The following is a 22997-nucleotide window of genomic DNA, read 5'->3' as shown; positions in this document are numbered from 1 at the left end:
TTACTCACAAAAGGAAGTGCTCAAAAATGCCAGAAGACAATTCGTAGATTAACACCACGAACGTGTTAGTGAAAACAAACAAAAGGGAAAAGTGGCCTGAGCGCCATGATGTAAGTATTCAGAAATGATACACTGACTCTCGGCTCATCCAACATAATCTCTTGGCAGGAAGGAGATGCTGCTGAATGGACTTTATCACCAAATGCTTCCATCATTAATGATAAACAAGATAGCAGCCATATGGCAAATGAAACAGGAGAACAAAAACAATGAAATTTTATTATAAAGTTATCACGAAGCTTAAGCTAGATGGAGAACTTGGCAGAACAGAGTTTGGCCTGATAAATTGATGAGTTTTTGTATATGCAATGTCAATGTCAACATCTTCTCCTACATCCCTGCAAAACAACGGGAATATAGGACATCTACAATTTATCTCAGAACTTCTTAAATTTAGATGAAGACCAGATGTGGAGAAAGGTGTGATTTTGAGACACACTACAGCAAAAGTGAACGCAAATAAGAGACAGAATCACCCAGGGGTCTGTGTTAATTGCTGTGATCCTGGCCTCCACAGCAGCAAGTCATCATTGCTTTCTTTCCTTTATCCTCTTCAGCTTTCCATGGGAATGGAATAGAGAACAACTGGCTCTCATTAGCAGTCACCATCCACATTTAGTTTTGAGATTTGTGTAGGCGTAATTTTCTAATCTAATATCCAGGCTCCTGTGTTTACACATACCAAGAGTCCCTGAGTGGGGTGAGGTGGACGTGATGGCGAAACTTGTGAGTGTGAAAGTTTCTGGGGGAGAGCTACTGTGACAAATCCTAAAATGTGAAACGAGTTGCATTTGTTTAAAATGAAGTGTGTACTTTCCAGTGTCATTTGTTTTTGCGGCTTAAGGTTCAATGTTTGATAAATTGTGTCTTTACCTAAAAAGAAAATAAATGACATTCTTCGTTCTTTTCGTCACTGTTGACACGTGGTGGGTAAAGCACCACAATTCACAAGAATGCACACAGTAAAAACACAACCTTAGCACAGCACAGTAATCATCAGGTTTCTGCCTAGCCCTCAAGATCACTCATCCAAGCTTTCAACTTAACATCATTAGCTTTGGCATTAAGTTTTCAACAAACAACAAAAGAGACTTCAGACATTGTCTTCAGCGTGGACTCGGCAGTTCACAAAAGCAGACGTCTAAGAGACTTCAAACAGCAGTGGAGATGCCTTTCATTAGGTCATGGAGCGTTCTTTTGAAACGCCTGCCTGGCGGCCATGTCTGTATTCTCTGCTTTAGTAACAGGGTCGTGGGGAAACAGCAACAGCAGGGAAAACAACAGTGACCTGAAGTGAGATGAGGCTGTTTGGAGCAGGACGGTGTGGGAGGTGCAGGGTTGTTGGGGGCAGATCAACCCCAGGTGGTCTGCTGAGGACTTGAGTGATGCTGCCGTGATCAGCCCATACCCTGGGGAGCCGACGCACAATCACACACGGAGTTGTGAAAGGACACACTTCAAGCACACATCAGCCCGTATTCAGAAGAGAACACGGAGGTGCACAGGACTGCATATGAATTCAAAGAGCCTCATGAAGACAAGCACAATTCTGGCACAGTGTCTATTTACAAAGCTGAAATTAGAAGAAGAGGTCTGAAGTAATCTTCCTTTAATTTCTCTGGATGTGCTCCCAGCACTGAGTGAGACAAAGGCTCTGATATAATGTATGTTAGGGTCTCTAAGGAGAATGACGCAAGACCCCCTATCCCATCATCTGGGTTAGCAGAGAGGGCCTCAACAAGGGGGACACAAAGGACAAGGCTACGGGACACACCAATGCCAAAAAAGATCAAAGTGAAATGATGGAAAGAAACATTAAACTGAGTACAGAAATGCTGCGCAAACTTCAGGATAACTTAGCTGAACTGCTCAGCATTGTGGGAAAATGAGCTATTTCAGGCCAATCACTTGGCTGCAGAGTTGAACAAGCTTTAAACTACAATACCAACTAATCATCTTCATCATCATAACTCACCAAGCCTGCTCCAGGTGCTGGAATATGTGACATGCCCTTGAAGATTAATCTTAGATATGCATGTCTAAACCACTAGAGCTGCTCCAAACAGACAAACTGAAACAGGAGAAATCTCCAATCTAGTCCGTCTCTTGATTATCCAAAACATGTTTGGTCTCAAGTAGCTACACAACACCTATCTGTGCATATCTATGGTTTTATTACCTAAACCTGATTTTAGTCTATTCGATGTTCTTTCAGTATGTATAAAAAGTATGTATAAAAGAGGAGGCAATGAGGTCTGTGCTCAGCTCACATTTTAAAGGTACTTTGTTAATATTTGTATCCAAGACTTCTGAAACAAGCTCTTCTATTAAGCCAGTTACAGATGGCTAAGAAAATATCTCTACTATGAAGATTCTGAAACCAAACAACCACCAACCAAACAACACTTCAACAAATGTTTTTATTAAGGCTTTACGCGTCTATATCGATATGAATATGGTAATACTGTATGGCCCTAGTGAGGTCAAGAGAATAACTGAAACCAGCTCAAGTTTCACTCCAGGGAGGTCAGACAAAAACCTTTCGTGGTTTTTCACATCACGTTGTTCACCCTTGTCAGGTAAAATCAAACCTACCGTTTTAAAATACTGACACATTTTGACATCTGATGATAAAAGTGGTTGATTTGTTTAAACACCCTCCTCTCTTTTTATACAAGGATGGGAGGGGGGGGGGGCAAAACTTAGAACAGATTCTAGTCTGTGCTAATCTACAAAAATCACTTATAGAGCCAAAATTATCTAAATCCGCTTAGTCATTCTTGTGCTCAGTGTAACAACACAGCCTGTATTAAACACATCCTCATTTGGAAGCAATTTTAAAGTAATGGAAGGGACCACCTGTGCCACGATTGTGGTGGTATGCATACTGAAGTGTTTGTGTGAATTTATACAAATAGAGAGAGAGAAAAAAAGGGATTTCAGAGATACAAGATGTGTTTTTGTTTTTGGGTTTTTTTTTTTAAACTGGTGTGGTGTATATGTGTAATGCACACAGAGATGTGGGAAAAAAGGAAGAATGTGCCTTCAACCACAGAACACCATCCAAAACTCTGGAATGATGTGTGAATTTTTTATAGGGTAAATATTTAGTTTAATGAGAGCAAATCAAAAGGAACTCAGTACGGCTTCCAGTTAGAAATTAGCAGATTCTGTACATACATGTTATATTCATATGCAAACATTTCCATCTACAGGGATGCCACATGCCACACTCACACACACTTCTACTACTCTACATTACAGAGAGAGAGAACCTAATATTCTCAATCACCTGTTATTCTAGGTAGAATCTTGCTTATGCAGGTGCAGAGAAATAAATCTGTTTCCTATTTTCACCTCTTCAGACTACAATTCTGGGCCTTTTTCAATGAACAAAGACTACTACAGTGTGTATGTATTTGTGTCTGCACTAGTTGGCCTGGTGTGCCCTGCTTTTACTACTCCCCTGAGTGCGTAACCTTGTTTCCCTTGCAGGCAGAGAGAGAGAGAGAGAGAGAGAGAGAGGGCACTACTGACTCCTCCTTACCTGAGCGGATACCCGATCCCAGGGTTCACAGTGGGGCCTGTTCCCTCTCCTCAAAGGCGCTGTTTGTTTCTCCACTCTAATAGAATTCCAACCTTTCTGATGTTATCTGGAGTTTTCACGCCAATTTTGCCAAAACCGATTGAGGAGAGAGCAAATTCAGCTGCTACTGATCTCAAATAGATTGAGTTTCCTAGGGGCCAATTCAAGAATATGCCACAGTTATGCTTTAAGAAGAGAGGTGGTTGGAGTGCAGAGGCTGAACAAGGAAGGTGAGTTGTTATGACTGGCTGTCAATTAGCAGTTGCTTCACATAGGAGGGTCAGAGAGACATGAACAAAAAAAGAGGGGGAAAAAGATATGGTTTCATAACAAAAGAAGGGCAGTAAGATGAACACTGGCTATGAAAATATGTATGTTTAAGATAAGCTGAGATGATGACGCTTATTTAAGAGATGTAAGGCAGCCAAAATGGAAAAGGAGATGGTCGTGCGGGGAGCTTTATTTATTATTACTCTCAGCAGCAACAGGGCAAATGAAAATAGTGCTACACAGGATGGGAAGGGGTCAGGGTGAATGGAATCTGGCCCTCAGAGAGAATTAATAGTCAGGCTGACTGGTTAAGAGCTGACCTCTCAGGAACACCAGCTCCCACATTTACAGACAAATACCTCACACGGAACCAGGACTAACAGCAAACACTGGATTCAGACTGTCTCTCTATCACCATGTCATGTCTCATCTCCTTACATTTCTACCTTACTCTTGTTCTCTGTCACCTTGGTCATCTTCTCTGAAGCTGTCTACACGTTCCTAGTGTCAGACTTGCTCCTTTTCCACTTCCATCTTATGTATCCCTATTTCTGTTGGCCATAACAACACACAAAAGCTTTTCTGACAGCTTCACTGTCCTGGGGAGATCGGGGGTCAAGAGAAAAACTTCAGCTCTCAAAGAGCAACAGCTATGAGAGAATATGAAACACTCATCACAAAAAGGGGTGGTCTTGGAAGTGGTTTACTTTTAACATACACAGACCTAGAGAGATCCAGCCTTAGGACCCTCATTGAGCCAACTTTGTCAATAACACAGTGGCTTAGATAAGCAGTCTTATGTGCTTTTGGCACTCGGCTAATACTCCTAACATGAACAAAAGCTAAATTGTTATGCAAGAGAACAGAACAGGTCACCAAGCTTTCATTTTCCCACAGTGCAACTTTTAGTAGCATCTGGAGAGAAGGCTGACATATACATGTGATAATGTTAAAACAAACCTTCAGTTTCTAAACTGCAGTTTACTGTGGTTGTGTGGGTGATGTGCACCAAAAAAACATGCATCAGTAAAACACTGCCTCCTCCCCACTAATAACTTCAAACTGCGCTCCAAACCCACTGACAAACCAAACCAGCTACCGACCAGTGTGTTCGTGCCTACTGTAAATTCACTTGCAGCAGTTCATCTTGGCTGGTGACCTACCCTGCTGTCTGCGTGCTGCATTAGTCCAGTTTAAGCAGAGAGCACAGTCTGTGTGGATCCTTAGCATAGGCATTTAAGACAGTACTGTAATATCATAATCTACAGTCTGTCAAATTCGGTCTTCAGAGTAGGAACCCTCTCCACTGCCAGCCAGCTACGTACCCAGACAGCTCTGGGTGAACCAACACTTTTCCAACCAGGAGCTGTGCCGGTTCTGCGAGGGAAAAAAAGATGAATGTAAGAAGACAAAAAGCGAAGCAAGGAAAGTGATACAAGGAGAAATTAAAGAGTTAAAAGCTGCAGGAGACAGAAGAGGAAAGAAAATATAGGTGGCAAAGTGAACGGTACGTAGCCTTAGCAAGTCAACTGATGTGGTATGTGATACAAAAAACAAAAGACAAACAGAGGCAGAAAGGAACAAGAGAGATATGGTAGATATCGGTTGACTGAGAGGTTTTCCGCATTTGTGTTTACTAAAAACTGTAATCCAGAGGTCTGTGATGCTCTGTGATACTTTGTACCTAGTGCCTTAGTGCATGTTTGTGTGTGCATTGTGTGTTTGTGTGTGTGTGTGTTGGAGGAAGTCTAAAGCTCTGTTTCCCATGCGTGTAATCATCCCAGGATGAGGTGGAGGATAAAGCCGAGCGGGACTTCCCCTGCACCAGAGGGTATTTTCCTCTCACACTGTGGTACAGGCACATGGCTGACCCGAGCTGCCTCTGTGTATGTGTGTCTGCGTCACAAAGACAGAGTGAGAAGGATATACCAACGTGGAATTAGGGAAGCATTTATGATCAAATGCTCTCTATTCTTGCTCTTTAACAATTTGGTGGTAAATTGCTTAAATTCTTTGGGAACATGTGAAAACTGAATGCACAGACTCACTGAGGAGGTAAAAAAAAAAAAAAGAGACTTCCTCCTGAATGTGCAAGATGAAGTGGTGGTTAAGAGAGACTGGCAATGAGCAGGTGCTGGGGGGAGGAGGGTGGGGTGGGCGGCTTTTGCAGACTTTCATAAATAGTCATTAGCTTTTCTTTCAATAAACAAATAAAGTCATAGCAGGGCTGACTTACAGAATGCAAGCACACTCACACACACGCACGCACAGGTCAGCTGTTCAGTCATAAAGCAGAATTACTTTGTGTCTTACAAATAAAAGGCTGCAGGCAGTCACCATTCACACAATGTGGGGACCATGTGTATGTATGTATGTGTGTGTGTGTTTGTGTTTTGTGTAAGAGTATAAACGTCTGTGTTGCTGGGTGACAGTGCTGATGACAGAGCAGTGAGATAAGTCCCAGAAGCTGCTCTATCATCTATTCATAGCCCCCTAAACGCAGGACCTCCTGCTGCTGAAAGCTGCCTGATCTCAACACAGCCTCACTTTATCGTGCCTCATTTACAGCAACTAAAAAAATACAAAGATGAAGTCACTCTGTGACAGCCCATAGCTAATGCCTGCAATAAACATCGTAATGTAATGATGCCATGATTTAAAAAGAACCAAATTTGCTTATGGAATGCCGAGAAATCAGGTTGCGTTTGCATTAATTCTCAATCAGTGCATACTGTAAGTGGAAAATGGTATGGAAGCGTTCGACAAATGGCTATGACGCACAATCACAGAATGTAACGGATTATGAGAAAATAACAATCTAGCATCTGCATGTATGCATGCTGGGGCCATGATATGTGTGTGCGTGTGTGTGTGTGTGGACAGTTTTTGAAAGCCCAGCTCAGTGACTAGAAATGTCTAAAATGACACACAATGCTCACAAACATTGCCCACATGCCTGTCTCGCCTCACCACTGCCAGGGAACCCAAGAGCCTCTACAAAACAAATTCATTAACCCAGGGAATAAAACACAGCTGTGAGGGGCAATAGGAACTGTTTGAAATCAGTGCCTGGGACTGTGTAGAATCTGTTCATGGAAAACAGCGTGTTCTCAAAATGTCTAGGAAATTTAAAAGAGTGAGCAAGAAGCAGTGTTTAATTTAATTTTAGCTGGGGACAGTGCTGACAGTGAGCGCAGCAATGCTTTATTGAAGCACAACAACAAAGACACATTCTTCTGCACCAGATGCTTGAGATCCTGGACCTGTTTTTGATTGGCTCCTTTGAACAGGTTGTATAAAGGAAGTACAAACAAAACTGTCAAATACTATAAATATCATTACTGAAGTTGGGTTACAAAAACACAAATACATGTTTCAAATTCGGATAGCGATAGTGTGGAAATTGGTTATGGAAATTTTTTTTTTGTAACCTGTTAGCAGGGGGTGGGAAAGGCATCTACTTCATCATCTTATGTCTACTTTAACTATATAAAAAGCCTTTACCTGTTCCAGGATCGTAATCCAAACAATGTCAGTGCACTACTGATATTACTGGATCCTGGTGTGTCTAATGTGTTTTCAGGGGGTAGAAAGACTGCTGGCAGAGCAGACTGAGATTGAGGAGAACCAGCCCTCAGGAGCTGGGGGTCTGAGCACGAAACCACATGAAGCGGTAACTAAATGCACCACTAGAGGGCTCTGCAGCTTGTAGAATGAGCCTCTACAGACCGGAACACCCCAGACTCGACCACGTCTTACTCAGAGTGACCTCCCTGTGCTGCGGGGTCCGGGCCAAGCAGCCGGACAGATGCAGTTGCCAAAAGACTTACGACACTGAGATAGATGGAGGTACAAATAGTTTTACAGAAACTATCCAAAAGTCCAAAGCCAAATCACATTTATTTAGAGTAACCTCTGTGCTGTGCAGCTGCAAAAAGGTGAAGGCACAATGACTAACCTCAATGTTAATGACACTGTTATGCACTTTAATGGCAGCATTATTAAATTGAATAGGCACAGAATCCACCTGAAATGAATACAGTATAATAAATGTAAAGAAGTGAATCACAGAGAGTGCCCAACAACTGGTTGCAAAATGTTGATTCTAATGTGGGATGGACCATGTTTCCTGATTTTCAAACAGTTGCCTTTGGACCTCTCAGAATAGCTCCTCCAGCACTGAACCTGGATGAACTCTCTGCAGCCGTTAGCTACACCTCAAAAGAATCAAGCCATGAATCATTACAAGTCAGGGATACGGGCTCCGAGATCACTCAAATGCACACCAGATGCACACCAGATACCTCCGTAACACTGTTTGTATAAATGACTCTAAAAATAAATACATAAATAAATAAACAAACAAATACATAGACAAAATAAGTCAGCAAACTTCACCCTCGGCCTTTTTCTCATTTGTGTGTACGGAGTTGTAGCACCAAAACTGACAGACAGACCGATTGGTTTTAGCTTTCAAGGGACAATTTTGATGGCATGATTTACTCTGCGTTGGAGTTACTACAACATTTGTAAGTAATACTAAAACAAAGTGTAATTACTATTATAACCTAATGCCTTTAAAGTGTTTTCTCGACAAGCATACGGCATCACTTTTCAGCCTACCCTCCAAGTGTGACCTTGAGATTCAGCCACCTCGTGGCTGCCCACGGCTCCCCCCACATGAATGGGTTAAATGCAGAGCGAGAATTTCAACGTAACATACAGTAAGTTCGCTCAATGACAATAAAAGCTGTTCTGTTCTCATCCTCCCGTAAAGTCTCACAAGAGGAGATAACAGTAAAATCACTCCGTCAACTCACTTAATTTCACCCCAGTCTCCCTCCGCCCCCCCCCTGTCCCCTTCCATCCTCACTGCAGCTGGTAAATATTTTTATATTGTGTTCCATTAGAAAGCTTTATTAAGCGGTCAGACAGGGCAAATGGCGCCTGGGAGCTCCCTGTCCTGTAAACAATAGAAAGGGCCCTGAAAGCTGCAGCTAAAGACCGAGCACTAAACTAAGGTCACATTAGAGAACCGTCTTGCTTGAGGGAGTAAATATTTAAATGTCTTGGAATCACCCCAAAATAGTCAGGGCACTGCCTCAGGAAAACAGTCATGAAAGACTTTTGAGAGAAACTGGCATATCAGAGCTCTGTGGATGTATGTCAAGTTTTAGGACTGTTAAAAAACACAAGCCATTAATCATATCAACAAGAGAGATGTAGGGCCAACGTGTGATGTTTGAACCTGTACCTACCCACAACCTAAAAGCTGAAATCATGAATGACAAGCTGAACGGACAGCATTTCAGTGTTTGGTATGTGAATGTCATCATGCATATGCCCATGAGGACATATTTGTAATTATTGATTACAGAACATACCTCTGCAGTATCCTCAAGGGCACCTATCCCGACTATGTTGTCTTTGACAAGCTGTTGAAGGAGCTGCACCTGTGCAACACTGAGGTAGAAATCCAGACTGCTAGTCACATTCACCTCCAGAGAGTGGCCACACACCACCACCTCCTACAGAGATGAGAGAGATATTACAGGAGGGAGAGAGGTGGGTGGACAGAGGAAGAAAAACATTCAATGGCACATTAGGGTTGCTTGTGACCTCATGCACTGCTTCATTCTTTCTTGACTTTCATACTCTTAAGTCAATTTACTTTCCATCTCCCCGCAATTTTGTTCCATTTAGTTCAGCTGTTCCCTCCTTTCTCGTTCTTCACCAGCGTCCCACCCAAAGCCAGCATTTCAAACTTCAGCCTCGAAGCTACATCTAAGAGGATATCACTTACTAATGCTATCCCCTCCCACCCCCAAAACACACACACACACACACACACACACACACGGACACAAAGTACACACACAAGTCAAATCTACAGTACTACTGACAATCATACTGGCCACTGCTGTGTAAACATATTGTATTCGGGTCCAAAGAAAAGACTTGTAATATTAATATCCAATTTTATTTTACATTTATAGTAAAAAAAAACTAATAACTATATCTCATTTGTATAACTAACAGTAGTTGCAGTAATTATAACACATATGGTCATAAGATCGCAAGGTTAAAATAATAGTTAAATAATGTGTTACGGTGGTGAATGATAATTCAGACAGTAGATTGTAAAATTAGATCACAGACCAAAGATTATAATAAAAAATTAATAATTTAATAAAGATTGCTGTCACATTTACATAAAGCAGCTAAAGGTTAGCTAAAATATCAAATTTATTACTACACAGTTCAAACTCATGTCCTGTTTGTGTTGTTCCTGGCTGAATCTCCATATGTCAGGGAGTTACACAAATCACACAGTCTGTGAGTGTGTGTGTGTGTGTGTGTGTGTGTGTGTGTGTGTGTGTGGAAGAGTGTCTCAGTGCAAACTATGGATTAGCTGTTATACGTTGTCAAGGGCCATGCTAGTGTGGACAGATAAGGCATCAAAGAACTCTGTGCCAAAAAACATCAGCTGTATAAGCATAGTGTTTGAAACGTTGGGGTCAGAAGCCTCCATTACATGGCTAGAAGGCTGAGGGATTCCTAATGAGTAAGTTACTGTATGTTAAGAGGCAGAATGTAAAGACTTCTGACATCTCACATAATCAATGTCTATTTCACATGATGGATTGTGAGAGAAATGGTTGCAACCATGACTGTAACAGGTCATGGTCAAAGGGCACAAGATGTCAGTGGAAGTAGTGAACAAAGTTCTATAAAGCAGATGAAGGAAAATATTGAACTGTGGAGTCACTCAAATCCCTAAATCTCCAGAACCTGTTCTCCTTGGTTTTTTAATGTAAAGTAAAGTCAATAATAAGGTTAAAAATATTAATAAAGCCCCATTTTAATAACACTGTTGTTTATTGAAGGTATAAATAATACCTCTTGAGGAAAATCTAAAAGACAAACAGGTAGTGCTAAGGACTGACCTCTGCCTGTGTGCTGTCAGGAGAGAGGTTCTTGCTGAAGATGATGGCTGGGGCGGCTGTCACTCGAACAGAAAAATCAGTCAGGATTGGAGTCAGAATGGCTCGGCGCTCCTGGTGCCTCCTTATACTGTACAGAGACAAGCCAAAAGATCAAACTCTTAATTGGTATTTCATTCTAAAACGTATTTTTACCTACAAAGACATTTGCAGAGAAAGAAAAAGTAGTAAATTACATACTGTCAAAAAGGTCTATATTTAATTTACCTTACAGCACGTGAATGAACCTTTTCATTAAAAATATGTATTATAGATTTAGAATTTAGCTTGGTATGAAGTGAAGTTTAGTATTGCACTGCAAAAGAAACAACATGAGGACGCATTTATATAAAACTGCTTATTTAATAAGAAATTATTATGGTTGCAAGTTGTCAAGTCTTTGACAAGAGTGTCCAATCTGCCTGAAAAAGAAAAGTTAACACAACACAGTCAAAACCACATGATGTTTATGCCATTAGCTGACAGGCACACTCACTTCAAATTTGCTCTGGCTTCTGGTTGAATTCAAACAAGTAGTAGGATGCAAAGTTAAACTCAAAATAAAAGTCCTAAAAATGGATTTTGTCTTATAGGACTGACCCGTGAAATATTTCTTCTTTTTTTTATTTTTTTATTTATTTATTTTTTTTCAGTCCAACACATTGCAGCTGGAAGCCAAAATAAGGTTTGAGAGACAGTGAGACATTATTTGACAAGTTTCAATTCGGTACACCCCTTAATTGTATACACAAGATCAGACTGAAACCTTCTCACACCAACTCGCTCGATTTCACTAATGTTCATTCCCAAAATCAGGTCATATTTGTGGGAACATTTGTTACTGTAAAACAAATACACAAGCAGACTTTATAAGGTGGTGTTAATTGCCACATCTGCTGCTATTAAAACAATCAGCAGTACGGCTTCCAATATTTATAGTTGGCCAGGATTATAAAAGGCCCTGTTTCTAGGTGGCCTCAAGTACAGTACTTACCCAGAACCAATATCATATTCACTTCTGCTACACAAATGTGCATTACCCCTGCCTTAAGGGATTATTTGCTGACACATTTGTCTTCCTAGAGAGGTTGAGGGAGGCCTAATTCAGAGGTCAAATGATCTGTGGGGCCAATTGGGGTTGGTTAATCTCCTCACAGACAGGCATTGAAACAATGTGTGTCTTGTTGCAGGGGACAGGTGCTATCATTCACCATCAAGGCTAAGAAAAATGAGTCTCGGTTTACCAGTAATATGGGCCAGAATGCACCTTTGAACGGGTGTGGTGCAAACAACAAAAGTTGGAAAGAATGACTTTTCTTTCATACAAAGTTACACGGTACGAACAGTAAGTACAGATTGGTAACATGAACAAACAGAGGGGGGGCCTTCGCAGAGTGGCTGACGGGGGTGGAGATGGAGAGAGTTCACAGCCCCTTGACACGGGGTCTGTCCTAATTGGAAACTACATGCTGTGACGAGGACAGATCCTGTCAGTGGATCCACTGTGCTGGAATTTCCTCGCAAAATCTCAGGAAGCCAACTGAAGCAACTGCCCATCGGCAACTACTGCGGAATGAACATGCTGGAAATCAAAAGTTGGAAAGAGAGTGGGTTAGGGTATCAATGTAGGGAATGAAGGAAAGGTGTGAAGTTTGGAAGTGTTGTCCGTCAAAACTTGTTACAACCGATGTGGTGTGTTTCTGCCCCTGATTGCAGCGGACAAGTAAAGCTGTGAACTTGACTGCTTTTTTTTTTCCCCTCAGTGTCTTGGAACATTTGAAATCACATGTTCACATGGGTGTACACGGTCCAGCGTGTAGGAGTGCAGCAAAGCCCATTTTCCAACGGAGCCTCCAGTGCTGCCCCTGCCATGGTGAGGAGAGAGAGGAACGAGGAGGCAACCACAGTCACCTTCAATGATTTGTTTGGAAGCTGAATGTGAGAATTAGGTGAAATTCAAATCCTCACCAACAGCAGCAGCTTTGACCTACTCAGTGGGAACATGCAGAGACATGCATGTTTACTAGTAGGAATCTTCAATAGTTGGATCAGAAAAGGAGAAGACATGAGAGATACTAGAAAGCCTTGGAGAGACATAGGAAATCTAAATACTACTGCACGCTGCACTTGCAATAAGTCACTATTTGAGTGGGGCTTCTTTATAATATAATGCAGCTTGTCCTTCCTTTCAGTACAGAAGTAACTGTTAAGCTACATGTTAGGTCATCCTATAATCACGTTCTGAATCGAAATCCAGAACACAGCTATATGTCTAACAAAAGCCAAGACTTCGCCAAAGGCGTTCTACATCTTCTGGGGACTGAGGTGTGAGCCCAAAATCTCACCTCATTGCCCTTTCACACAATCAGGCCCTGGCATTCAGCCCACGTAGCCGTGTTTTCATCAACAGAGCGACATATTGAGAGTAAGAAAGGGAAAAAATCAAAGTGGTTTAAGCTTCGGTAGCACCTTGCTCGCACAACATCGTCAGACTTAGTAGTAAGAGTGTCATTCTCCTGAACAGGTCCAAGTTCGCTACTTAATAGGGCTGTTTTACAACACACTTTTGCTGCCACGTTTGGAGAATTTCAAGACTAGTGTAGATTTTGGGACAGATGGTTAAAAGTACTGGGAAGGGGGTGAAGTAATCTGGGTGGTCTAATGGTTAGAGACACAATCCCATAGGTGGACTCCATTGTTTTGTTGAAATGTCAAACACTAAAGCTCCACTTGCTTGCTCACTCTGAGTCATTCTGGCTAAAACACAATCTCAAATGAAAGATCACACTATGACTTAACATGCAGTATGAAAAAATAGGACACAGGCAGGTTGGCAGCTCTTCTGAACCACTTCGAAGCCTGGAACAGCAGCAGGTAACAACAACTAATAAACGCCGCGTATGCCAGCTGATTGCTCAAGAAACTCAATCACTACCCTTCTTTGGAGTAACTTCACCCTGATACGTGTTTGTAGTGGATCTCCTAGTGTCAAACTTAGTTACTTACTCTATCTTCTTACTAACCACCAAATGAGTCAGGAGAGCATGAATTATTATGCAATGAAAAAAGTGAAGTGGAGAAGACATTTTCTTCGGCCACTTTTATAGCTGTGCTTTATTTACAACATTAACATACTTGTTTCAACTGAGGTCACCGTTTCTTTGCCATCCTTTCGCATACTGATGCTTGTCCTGTAATAACCATGTGGATGTTTAGCACGTGATCAGCATATAAATTGTAGCTTTAAAATAAAAGTTTTGTCTTACATTTGCATTAAAGAATCACCTAATATGTGCGTTTGTACAACATACAGGACATGATATTAGTATTCATAAGTAGCATTAAGGAGCATTTCTTTATATAGGCATTAGAGAGCGTGTATTTGTGTTTGTCTGCCTGTGTGTGAAAGGTGTGAGTATCTCAGCCAGTCTCTAAGCCCTTGTGACCCTCTCAATCAGGCCCATGTTGATTTTGTACTGTATTCTTCCACTAGCCATATTTTTAGTAGACAGGGAACAAATCTGGAGTCTCTGCCTAAGATTGTGTGAGTTTTGGGCCTGATCCCTCTCAAAAGAGAGTAGAAAAAGGATGTGGAGCCAAACAGGCTGTTACACTCATGCTTGTTTTAGCTCCCGAGTCTATAAAAAAAAAAAAAAAAGACGGTTTGTAATTATGCATGGAGAGGCTCCATGACAGGGAGCTAACACAATAACTATATGCTGCTTCCACATTAAGACTGATGAGATAAGTTATGGGACATTCACAGCAGATCACACAAACTTATTTAAACTAGCAGCAGCAGACTTAGCAGACTTTAACATAGTTTTACTCATTGTTCTCCAATCCATTTGGTTGATGTTGAGATATTATATCAGGCAAGACAAATAGCTGATCTGCAACACCAACACCACAGTTTGCACAGAAATAATGACTGAGTTAAAGGGATAAGGCTGGTTATTTTATGTATTAATAATATTTTCAACAATTTCCATAAAGATGCAAGAGTAAAGACACATCACGGAGACTCAGTGATCCACAGAGTGACATGTTTCTTCATTACGCAAGCTATGACCCAAATGTTTTTTTACTGTAAATGTTCTGTATTCAAAGGCTATTCAATCCCACAAGTATCCAACCATCTACTGCACAAACAAAAGATGTCTGCTTTGTTTAGCTGTGACTCGGTACTGATGAGTAAGCTAATCCAGGTTATAGACTGACAGACACTGAGCATGAGCAGAGTCAGTTACCAAAGACTGTTGAAAATATTATAAATACAGAAAACAACCAGTTTTATCCATTTATAATCAGCTACTCAGAGGCTTAAGAAAAGATAAACACTAGACAAAACAGACAAAACAATTTCCATGGGCAAATAATTGGAATACACAGTATATTTGTTTCCCCGTTTTCCCCTCAGTATCCAGACTTAAAAACAGAAGCAACTCCTGACCTGCTGGCCATGTTCCACTCCAGGGCCGGGTTCTGAGAGTTCCTCTCACTATCCGCTGATATGCCTCCTTTGATTCCCTCCTCTGGTTTGAGCTGCTCCCACCGAGTTGTTCCGATGCTGATGGACTGGAGATCCATCTGGTACTGACGGTCTTCCACCTCTGAACCTGGGTCACGCAGGATACCAAGGTTCACCGCGCGTCTGGGAGGAAAGAGAGGCGAAAATATGACATATTATATTCATGTAGTGATCTAATAATTCTAGCAAGTTGCTTCTTTTTTCTTTTTTATTGTGTGGGTGCGGGAGGGGGGGGGGGGGGGGGGGGTAATTTAGGTAAAGCTGTAGTTTATATAGTTAAGTACAATGAGTCCGGACTTCTTCCCCTTTGTGTACTCTACAACATGTACCACAAGTTTCTTACTAGATGATTTATGACTAAGGTAAAGGAAAGTCTCTGGTACTCGTATGGCTGGAGCTCAGATAAACAATCCCACAGGCCTTAGGTGAGATAATCTACCTTCGATAATGTTTGGATGCATGCCATCTTATCACTGGAAGCAAACACTGCTTGAACCTTTGGCTAGATGGCACAGTAGTGTAGAGCCAGGAGCGCTTACAGCCTCTCATTCTCGGTTTCTGTCTCCAGAAAAACACGACTCCTACATTATACACAAACTGTAATATAGTAGAAGAGATGTAAAGATATGTCAGGAGTGGGCAGCGCTGTCTCTGAACTGTTACAGTCAAGCTAGCAAAACACTGCCCATCAGCGCCAAGAAAAAGTGATGTCATCTATTTTGCCTTTGAGAGATCCTGACGAATTCACAAGGCAAAAGGAATAATCAAAATTTAACATCTGCATATGACATCAGGGCTTTTGGTTCATTATGATATGTTTATTTGTGCTGGTGAATTCAAATGAGAGCTTAAATGGTATAAATAAGGGCTTAAAATGGCTACAGATGTAGTGGCACCATGAGTAGTTGTATTTGTTTCGGCAACGTCAATGGTAATTTTCATATAGTGTTTCCCTTACTTAGCCACAGTGGAAAGGCCTCTACCAGAGCGTGATGTTATGACAATAAGCACCAAGTACAAAAACAATGACAATGGGAGATCAGAGGTGTACAACTGAATTTAACTGGATTTGTTGACATACAAACAAGTGAAACAGATCCTTAATCAACATTTGGAACCACATTTATCAACAAAGTATAATATAAATCAAACCAAGAGCCCTGTAAGATTTGGGTGGGATGTGTCAGTCTAGATTCATTAAGGCTTTTGTAACAGTACCTCCATCACCCTCCCCAACCGTAAACTGTATTTTTCACATTAAACAAACCACAGTTACCTCAAATGCTTCCCAAATTATCTCTTAACTTCAGCTTATTTAGGAGACGCTCTTACTCATAATCAACCTAACATGGGAGTCTGCAGCCAAGTCTCCGCAATGCTGAGCTGCAGGGTCATCTCCAATGACATAAATAAATATGACAAACATTTGTCTTGGTCATGCAGCCAGTGGAAAATGGTGCGATTTAATATCAAAAGACATATTTCAGCCAATCGCAGGAAACGAGAGAGCTTCATTTCTGACAAATGAGGAGGGGAGGAATTTTGGAAGTTCCCCTTGGGGTGCAATAATAATTGAAGCCAGATTTTCTTGTACATGTGGGGGGAGAACACTGCTGTTTGACATATCTGATTGGTCATGTAAAGACCACACTGCTTGGAATAAGAGAAAGCCTTGGGAAGCACGGCACTCACTCTACCCATCGTGTACACAGATAAACTAAAAACACACAAAGTGAGGCAGGTGGAAACACAACCTTCTGCTAAGGTTCCTGCTATTCTCGCCATTGTCAGACATCTTCTTGCCACTAGCATAAGGAAAGTATATAGGAAAAATGAAAAGAACAAGTCATAAACGACATGCTTTTGCAGATGAGGTGGGGGCAGTAGTGGGTGTGCTTTGGTGGGGGGGGGGAATTTCTCTCAAACACAAAGTTCTTCGTTTTGCCCTTGTTCCTCAGCCAACCTTATTTTAATTGCAAGAAATGACCACAGAAACTTTATTTTTATGACTAAATTCTGCTATTTATAAAAATGGATCAAAAGCTCTGCAGTAAGAACACGGTTTCATGGCATTCATGGCTATTATTTTAAAAAACATTCCTCCCTGTTCTGATACAATTTAAACTCAACTTGAGTCCAAAAAGCCACTGAGCCGATTTCACATCAGGGCTGAAATATTAGGGCTCTCATCCAACATTATTATACCTCAAAGTCAAAGACTCCATCCAATTTAAGCTGCCCAGTGGGAACCATAGACAAAACAGTGAAGACATTGCAGTGCTATGTATCTAGAATGCAGAACTTGGAAAGACCGAGTCACTGGTATTTCATCACAAAAAAACACAAATCCTCTGAATAGAAGATACAATAGCAGACACATTAAAAACATTGGTAATTAGTTCCAAGTTATGTTTGTTTAGCACTTTTTCGGGTGCATATGTTAAATAGATCATCATGCATGATACATTGAGCACATTTTTTGTTGTAAAAGGGTTCAAGGAAGAACCTTCAGTTTAGAATAGAAAAACCACATGCACTGCATAAACATATAATATACATACAAAAGGCAAATAACCTCATGCAGATACCCAGTCATGCCATGGTGGCATTCGGTGTAACCACAGATGGATTTTCTTTGCTACTACACTACAGAATTAGAATGAATGAACAAATAGACTCATACATACATACAGTGCATACATACAAAGATTGTCATACAGCTACAGAGCCACATTGACCAGGACAAATATATGTAAGAAGGCTTGTTGAAAAAAAGCAAAAGTGGAATCTTTGGAGAGCCTGATTACAGCTGAAGTTTTGAAGGATAACAGTGGTTCAAGGTTGTAAAACAAACCACAACGGGATCTGGTTGACGTTCAGGGCTTGACGGTAGGAGTGTGGGAGCAGTGGGCTGTGTTCAAGCCTCTTGTCATGGGGATCCCGGATGGCAGAATGTATCATAGTCCTTAGCTGTCAATGGCCTCCCATCTTTTCTCTCTCAACCCCCCTCCCCACCTGCAGCTAGAAGCCAAAGGAAAAAGGCGCTGGCTTCTGGATCTCGTCACTCTGAAACCCGCAACCTGAACCTGGAACCCCAGACCTGTTTTTCACTTCATTACATGCACATACAGTATGTCTGCTTACACTTTCAATGATGGCAGGAGTGTATGCAAATGTGTGTGTATGGCAGCCCTCTGCTTCTACTCTCCTGGTTGAACATAAACACCGAGTAGAAATTTCATTCAGATTTTAATCTCCGTTCCACCACATCAAGCTAAATTAGATTTGTACACAGATGTACTATATTTGAGTGTTCCATATTATTTGTTTTGAGCAGGCCCCAGCTAAGGCACATTTGAAAGAACACATGCTATGTGAAACACACAACGGTGCGTGTCATGATGACTCATTTCATTTGGTCTGAACCACTGTTTTAATTGCTAGAGTAACATCCAAGTGGCAGAGGTTTTTGTAAAACCAGCATAAATCGTATTTTTCATCCATAAATTCTGAAAAGAAAGTATTCAATTGAGGTTTTGATATACTTTCTCTGTGGCTCCAAATGTTATTAGCAAAACACCATTAGCACCCAGCAACGCCTCCATGGTATTTCTGTTGAAGAGAGGCCAAAGCTGCACAGTGGCTTCTCCATCAGCTTGCCATGACTCCCAGTGGCTTAAAGCGGAGTCCCATCGGGCCAGTGTGTGTGCCGAGGGGGAATTCATAAGCATTATGATTCATGAAACTTGCAATTACTTAGTAAGTTAAGCACAGCTGCCTACGGTGGTCCAGTCTGAATTGCCAGAAATTCGGCAACTTCTGAAATGTGGATTTATGACCCCAGTCAGGTCCAATTGCTGTTAATTTGCATCTACCAATTATAGTAATTAAGGTTTTGAATCAGAACGTTGAGCAGCCCCTCGAAGTGAGAGAGGAATATGATGCTGTGGAATAAGGTGAGTCAGCAGAATAGGACCCCAGGCACTCTGTGATTTTTATGCTGCCGCTACTAAAATGGTTTTTGATGACTGAATAGAAGTCAACCAATGTCTCCAAAAAAAATAAAATAAATAAATAATCATGACAACAAAGCTGCAACAATGCTCTAAATTTTTAACATTTGGCAATAATGGTACTTATGTGCGGGAGCCTTAGGTCAAGCATTTAGTAATCAGTAGTAGTGTTAGTAGAAATAATTCTGGGGGATTTTTTTTCCCCCTTACAAAAAAGAGAAATACAGGAACTGCAGCTTTCCTACATTGTGTCTAGGCTTTGATTTACTAACATATTCACTAGACAAAAACTCAATGATCTATTCTTTTCTCAACCACATATCACCACTATTTCCAACAGAAGCATGTTATTCAGTTGTTATTTACCTGATTGCACTTTAAACCCTTATTTAACCATTTACGTCATTTTTACACAAGATATTAAAAGGAAACTATTAATTCAACACACAACACAAGGAGGATTTAGCTTAACCTCATGCCACCCTAATGACATTGATATATTCTCATATATCTATATATATATTTAAATAGTGAAAGTGAAAGCACCTCTGTTTACAATGAAATAATGTATACACCTTAATTACAGAAATTCTTTCTGTTGAATGCAGTTGACATATCAGAGTTCTGTGCTAAACGTGTATTCTGAAGACATACGCGTTTGCCATAATGGCCTGTTAAACATGTCAATTTGGCCAGAGTAAAGTAAAGGTTCATCGTGCACTAATTCAAAGCGTCCTTTATGCATTATCATAAAACAAAAAAAGCACGCGTGAAGACTGTAACGATATTTCATTTGGCTTCAGCTAATGTGTATTTTCGTCACAAATGACACTCCTTACCTTTACTCGTACATGCATGGCCCAGGTAAAACTCAGATTGCTGTAATCACATACTGAATTATTTATTATCAAATTATATAAAAAAGCCACATAATATCACACATCTTTGGCTGCACTCCAAACTAACATTTCAGTCTTAAGTAGTCTGCATTTTGTCCTAGCTAATGGCTCTGTAAGGGCCATTTACTGAAACGCACAGATGTCATCCTGTGCTTCTGTTCTGCTTAGCCTTACACGTGCTTGCACACATGCACGCACACAAACACTCACTTTGCCTGGTCTGTTTAACTTTAACTGTGCTCTTCCTCCTGCTTCTGCTTGCATGTAGCTCTGAGCAAGGAACATTCCTGGGTAACAGGGACAGTAATTCACTGGCTGTTTAAGGGCACTGGTTTCTCACTGGAGCCCTTCACACAGTAGGTACATCTGCAATGGATCTACTGAAAAAGGGTACCTTGGGTCCTCATTTGTGAACAACTGAAGTTGTGGCTGCTGCTGAAAATCATTTACAGGTTTGTGTGTGTGCATCAGTCTGTCTTAGATCATCTTCCACAATCTAACTGCTTGAAGTTGCTACTGAGTATTGCTAAGGGTTTTCTATGTGTGTGCGTCACCGCAGGACAAAGCTACAATTTTCCCATGAAACCGAGGGGGGCCGGCGCTTGTGAAATCAGTTCCTCTGTTAGCAGCAGCAGATTTGATATGCCTGGGCTCTATGCTGACAATGGGCATAATTCTACTTTTAAATAACATCGCAGGCAGAGTTCTAGCGCTGGGTCTCTGATGCAGAGGTGTGAAAGAAATGCTTCACTGACTTCCTCAGCCCTCAGATTGAAACCAGATTTGTGTCCCCACCAAGTAATTTTACAATGATGTAATCCCGCTGCCATTTTAATTTGAGAGGCCTTATCTTTAATTAAATACTATACACATGCGTGAAATAGATTATGTGTAACTGGCTGCAGTAGGGAACATATGAAGCCAAGTTGAGGATCTGGCTTGCACTTATTTTAAGTAATTTTCATCAAGCCTAAATAGAACAGGCACATACACGTACATCAATGCTACTTTTGCACTAATTAAAAGAAAATAATCCTTTTGCTGGAAGAAGAACCAAGATTCGAAGCCTTTTCCTTGTGTCGAGCAAGGCCCTCTGCATTTTCCCTGTTCTGACAAAGGCTGACCCGAATCAAACTTCTTTAGAAACATAAAAAAAAGTCTGAATCACTGAGGACCAAAACAATTTATTCCAGCTGATTTAGTTCCAAGTAGATTGACGATAATTGACGATACAGAGAGAGCAATACTTGTACAGCTGCACCTAAGATGTTGTATAAGAAATGCTTTCCAGATTATCAGAAAATACACAGAGCAGTAGTAGTACATATTCCTGTTATCATTCCAAAATCTTTTGAAAGGCATAACAGCCTACATAGAAACAAAAACATCTATGACACCTTATGCATCAAAACACACACCATAATGGGCTCGTATATGGAAAATGCAATTTATTATTATTCTAAGACATGACTCTAAAACCAAGATGGTTCTAATGTTTAGCGCCTTCCTCGAGATTTACTTCTGCACATAACATATTCAGTCCAAGAAGGGTGTTTTATGGAGCTGTTAAATTAAGCTCACTTTATAGATCTAACAGTAAAAACCACTACTGTTTTCCCAATTTCTATTGATTAAGCTCTTCAGTATTGTCAAGCTGGTTCACATTAGTGTAAACACGTGCACACTGTGTGTGTGTGTGTGTGTGTGTATTTCAGAAGATGCTCATTTTTATCTGTGAAAATAAGAGAATTTGGCAGAGCTCTTTGAAGTTGATTACACTTTGTTTACAGCAATTATTGAATTCTGACAAATGTTTAAAGCAGCCAGATTACATATCAAGGTCTTATCCTTCTTTGGATAAAGAATGAAAATTTTCCTAAACAAAGTCAGGGAAATGATGGCCATATTTGATTAGGTTAACGTATGCTACAGGTTTAGCAGACAGGCTGAACAAATATGTAATCGGATAGCTAAAACAGTAGGTCCTTCTTGCTGACGTTTGCCTTGACCTCAAACAACATTTCGTTCTAATTCAAATTTCCTTCCAGCAAACAAAAGGCAGAATGAAACAAAATACAACGACTTGCTGCTGGAAGCTTCGCATAATGGAATTAAAAACTTCTGTCTAATTCACAAGCTTTAAGGAGAAGCCTGTGATTCAGACAGAAGACTTTAAAAATATTAGAGCAGATTAGAAGCCCCCGGTGCAGCCTAAGACCAAAGGACTACAGCCACTTTCTCATAAGATAGTGTCCAAATACTTTTTTGTCAGCAAGGAAAAACAGCATAAAATAATTACAATAATCTGGGGCACACATGCTTCCTACATCAACTAATTCTTCCTCCTCTGTGAATGACTGTGGAGTCAGTGTTTATAATTCTAAAGCGGATCTTGCATTCATCCAAACCACAAAGTGTGTGTATACAAAGTGACATGTCTATATGAGAGATTTCCCCCTTTCCCCCTCTAACCGAGGGTGGTGTGAACTCCTGTGCTTATCTAAGTCCACCAGTGATGTTACTATTCTCGGGAGGGAGAAGGAGGGCAGAATGGAGAAAAGGTACAGACATTATATGAGCGAAAAAGACAGTAGCTTTGGATTATTTACATAACCATGGTTCTCTGAGTAGCATAAGTGGGCGTCTCACATTGGG

General features: G+C 40.9%; 1 protein-coding gene across 4 annotated transcripts in view; it reads right to left on the bottom strand.

Moving 5' to 3' along the window:
• The window catches only part of LOC137130040 (intermembrane lipid transfer protein VPS13B-like), a 298799-nt gene that overhangs the window by 93100 nt on the left and 182702 nt on the right, over positions 1-22997 (bottom strand). For all 4 annotated transcript variants that reach the window (XM_067509626.1, XM_067509627.1, XM_067509624.1 and 1 more), the window contains exons 32-34: positions 15353-15553; positions 10864-10990; positions 9301-9444 (exon numbers count right to left, since the gene is read on the bottom strand). In XM_067509626.1, the coding sequence (XP_067365727.1) occupies positions 9301-9444; positions 10864-10990; positions 15353-15553 (472 nt within the window). The remainder of the gene's footprint in view (positions 1-9300; positions 9445-10863; positions 10991-15352; positions 15554-22997) is intronic.

Source organism: Channa argus, chromosome 7 (genome assembly GCF_033026475.1).
Source record: "Channa argus isolate prfri chromosome 7, Channa argus male v1.0, whole genome shotgun sequence".
Taxonomy (NCBI): Eukaryota; Metazoa; Chordata; class Actinopteri; order Anabantiformes; family Channidae; genus Channa; species Channa argus.
Note: the sequence above shows the minus strand (reverse complement) of the source record. Positions and strands in the feature narration are given on the sequence as shown.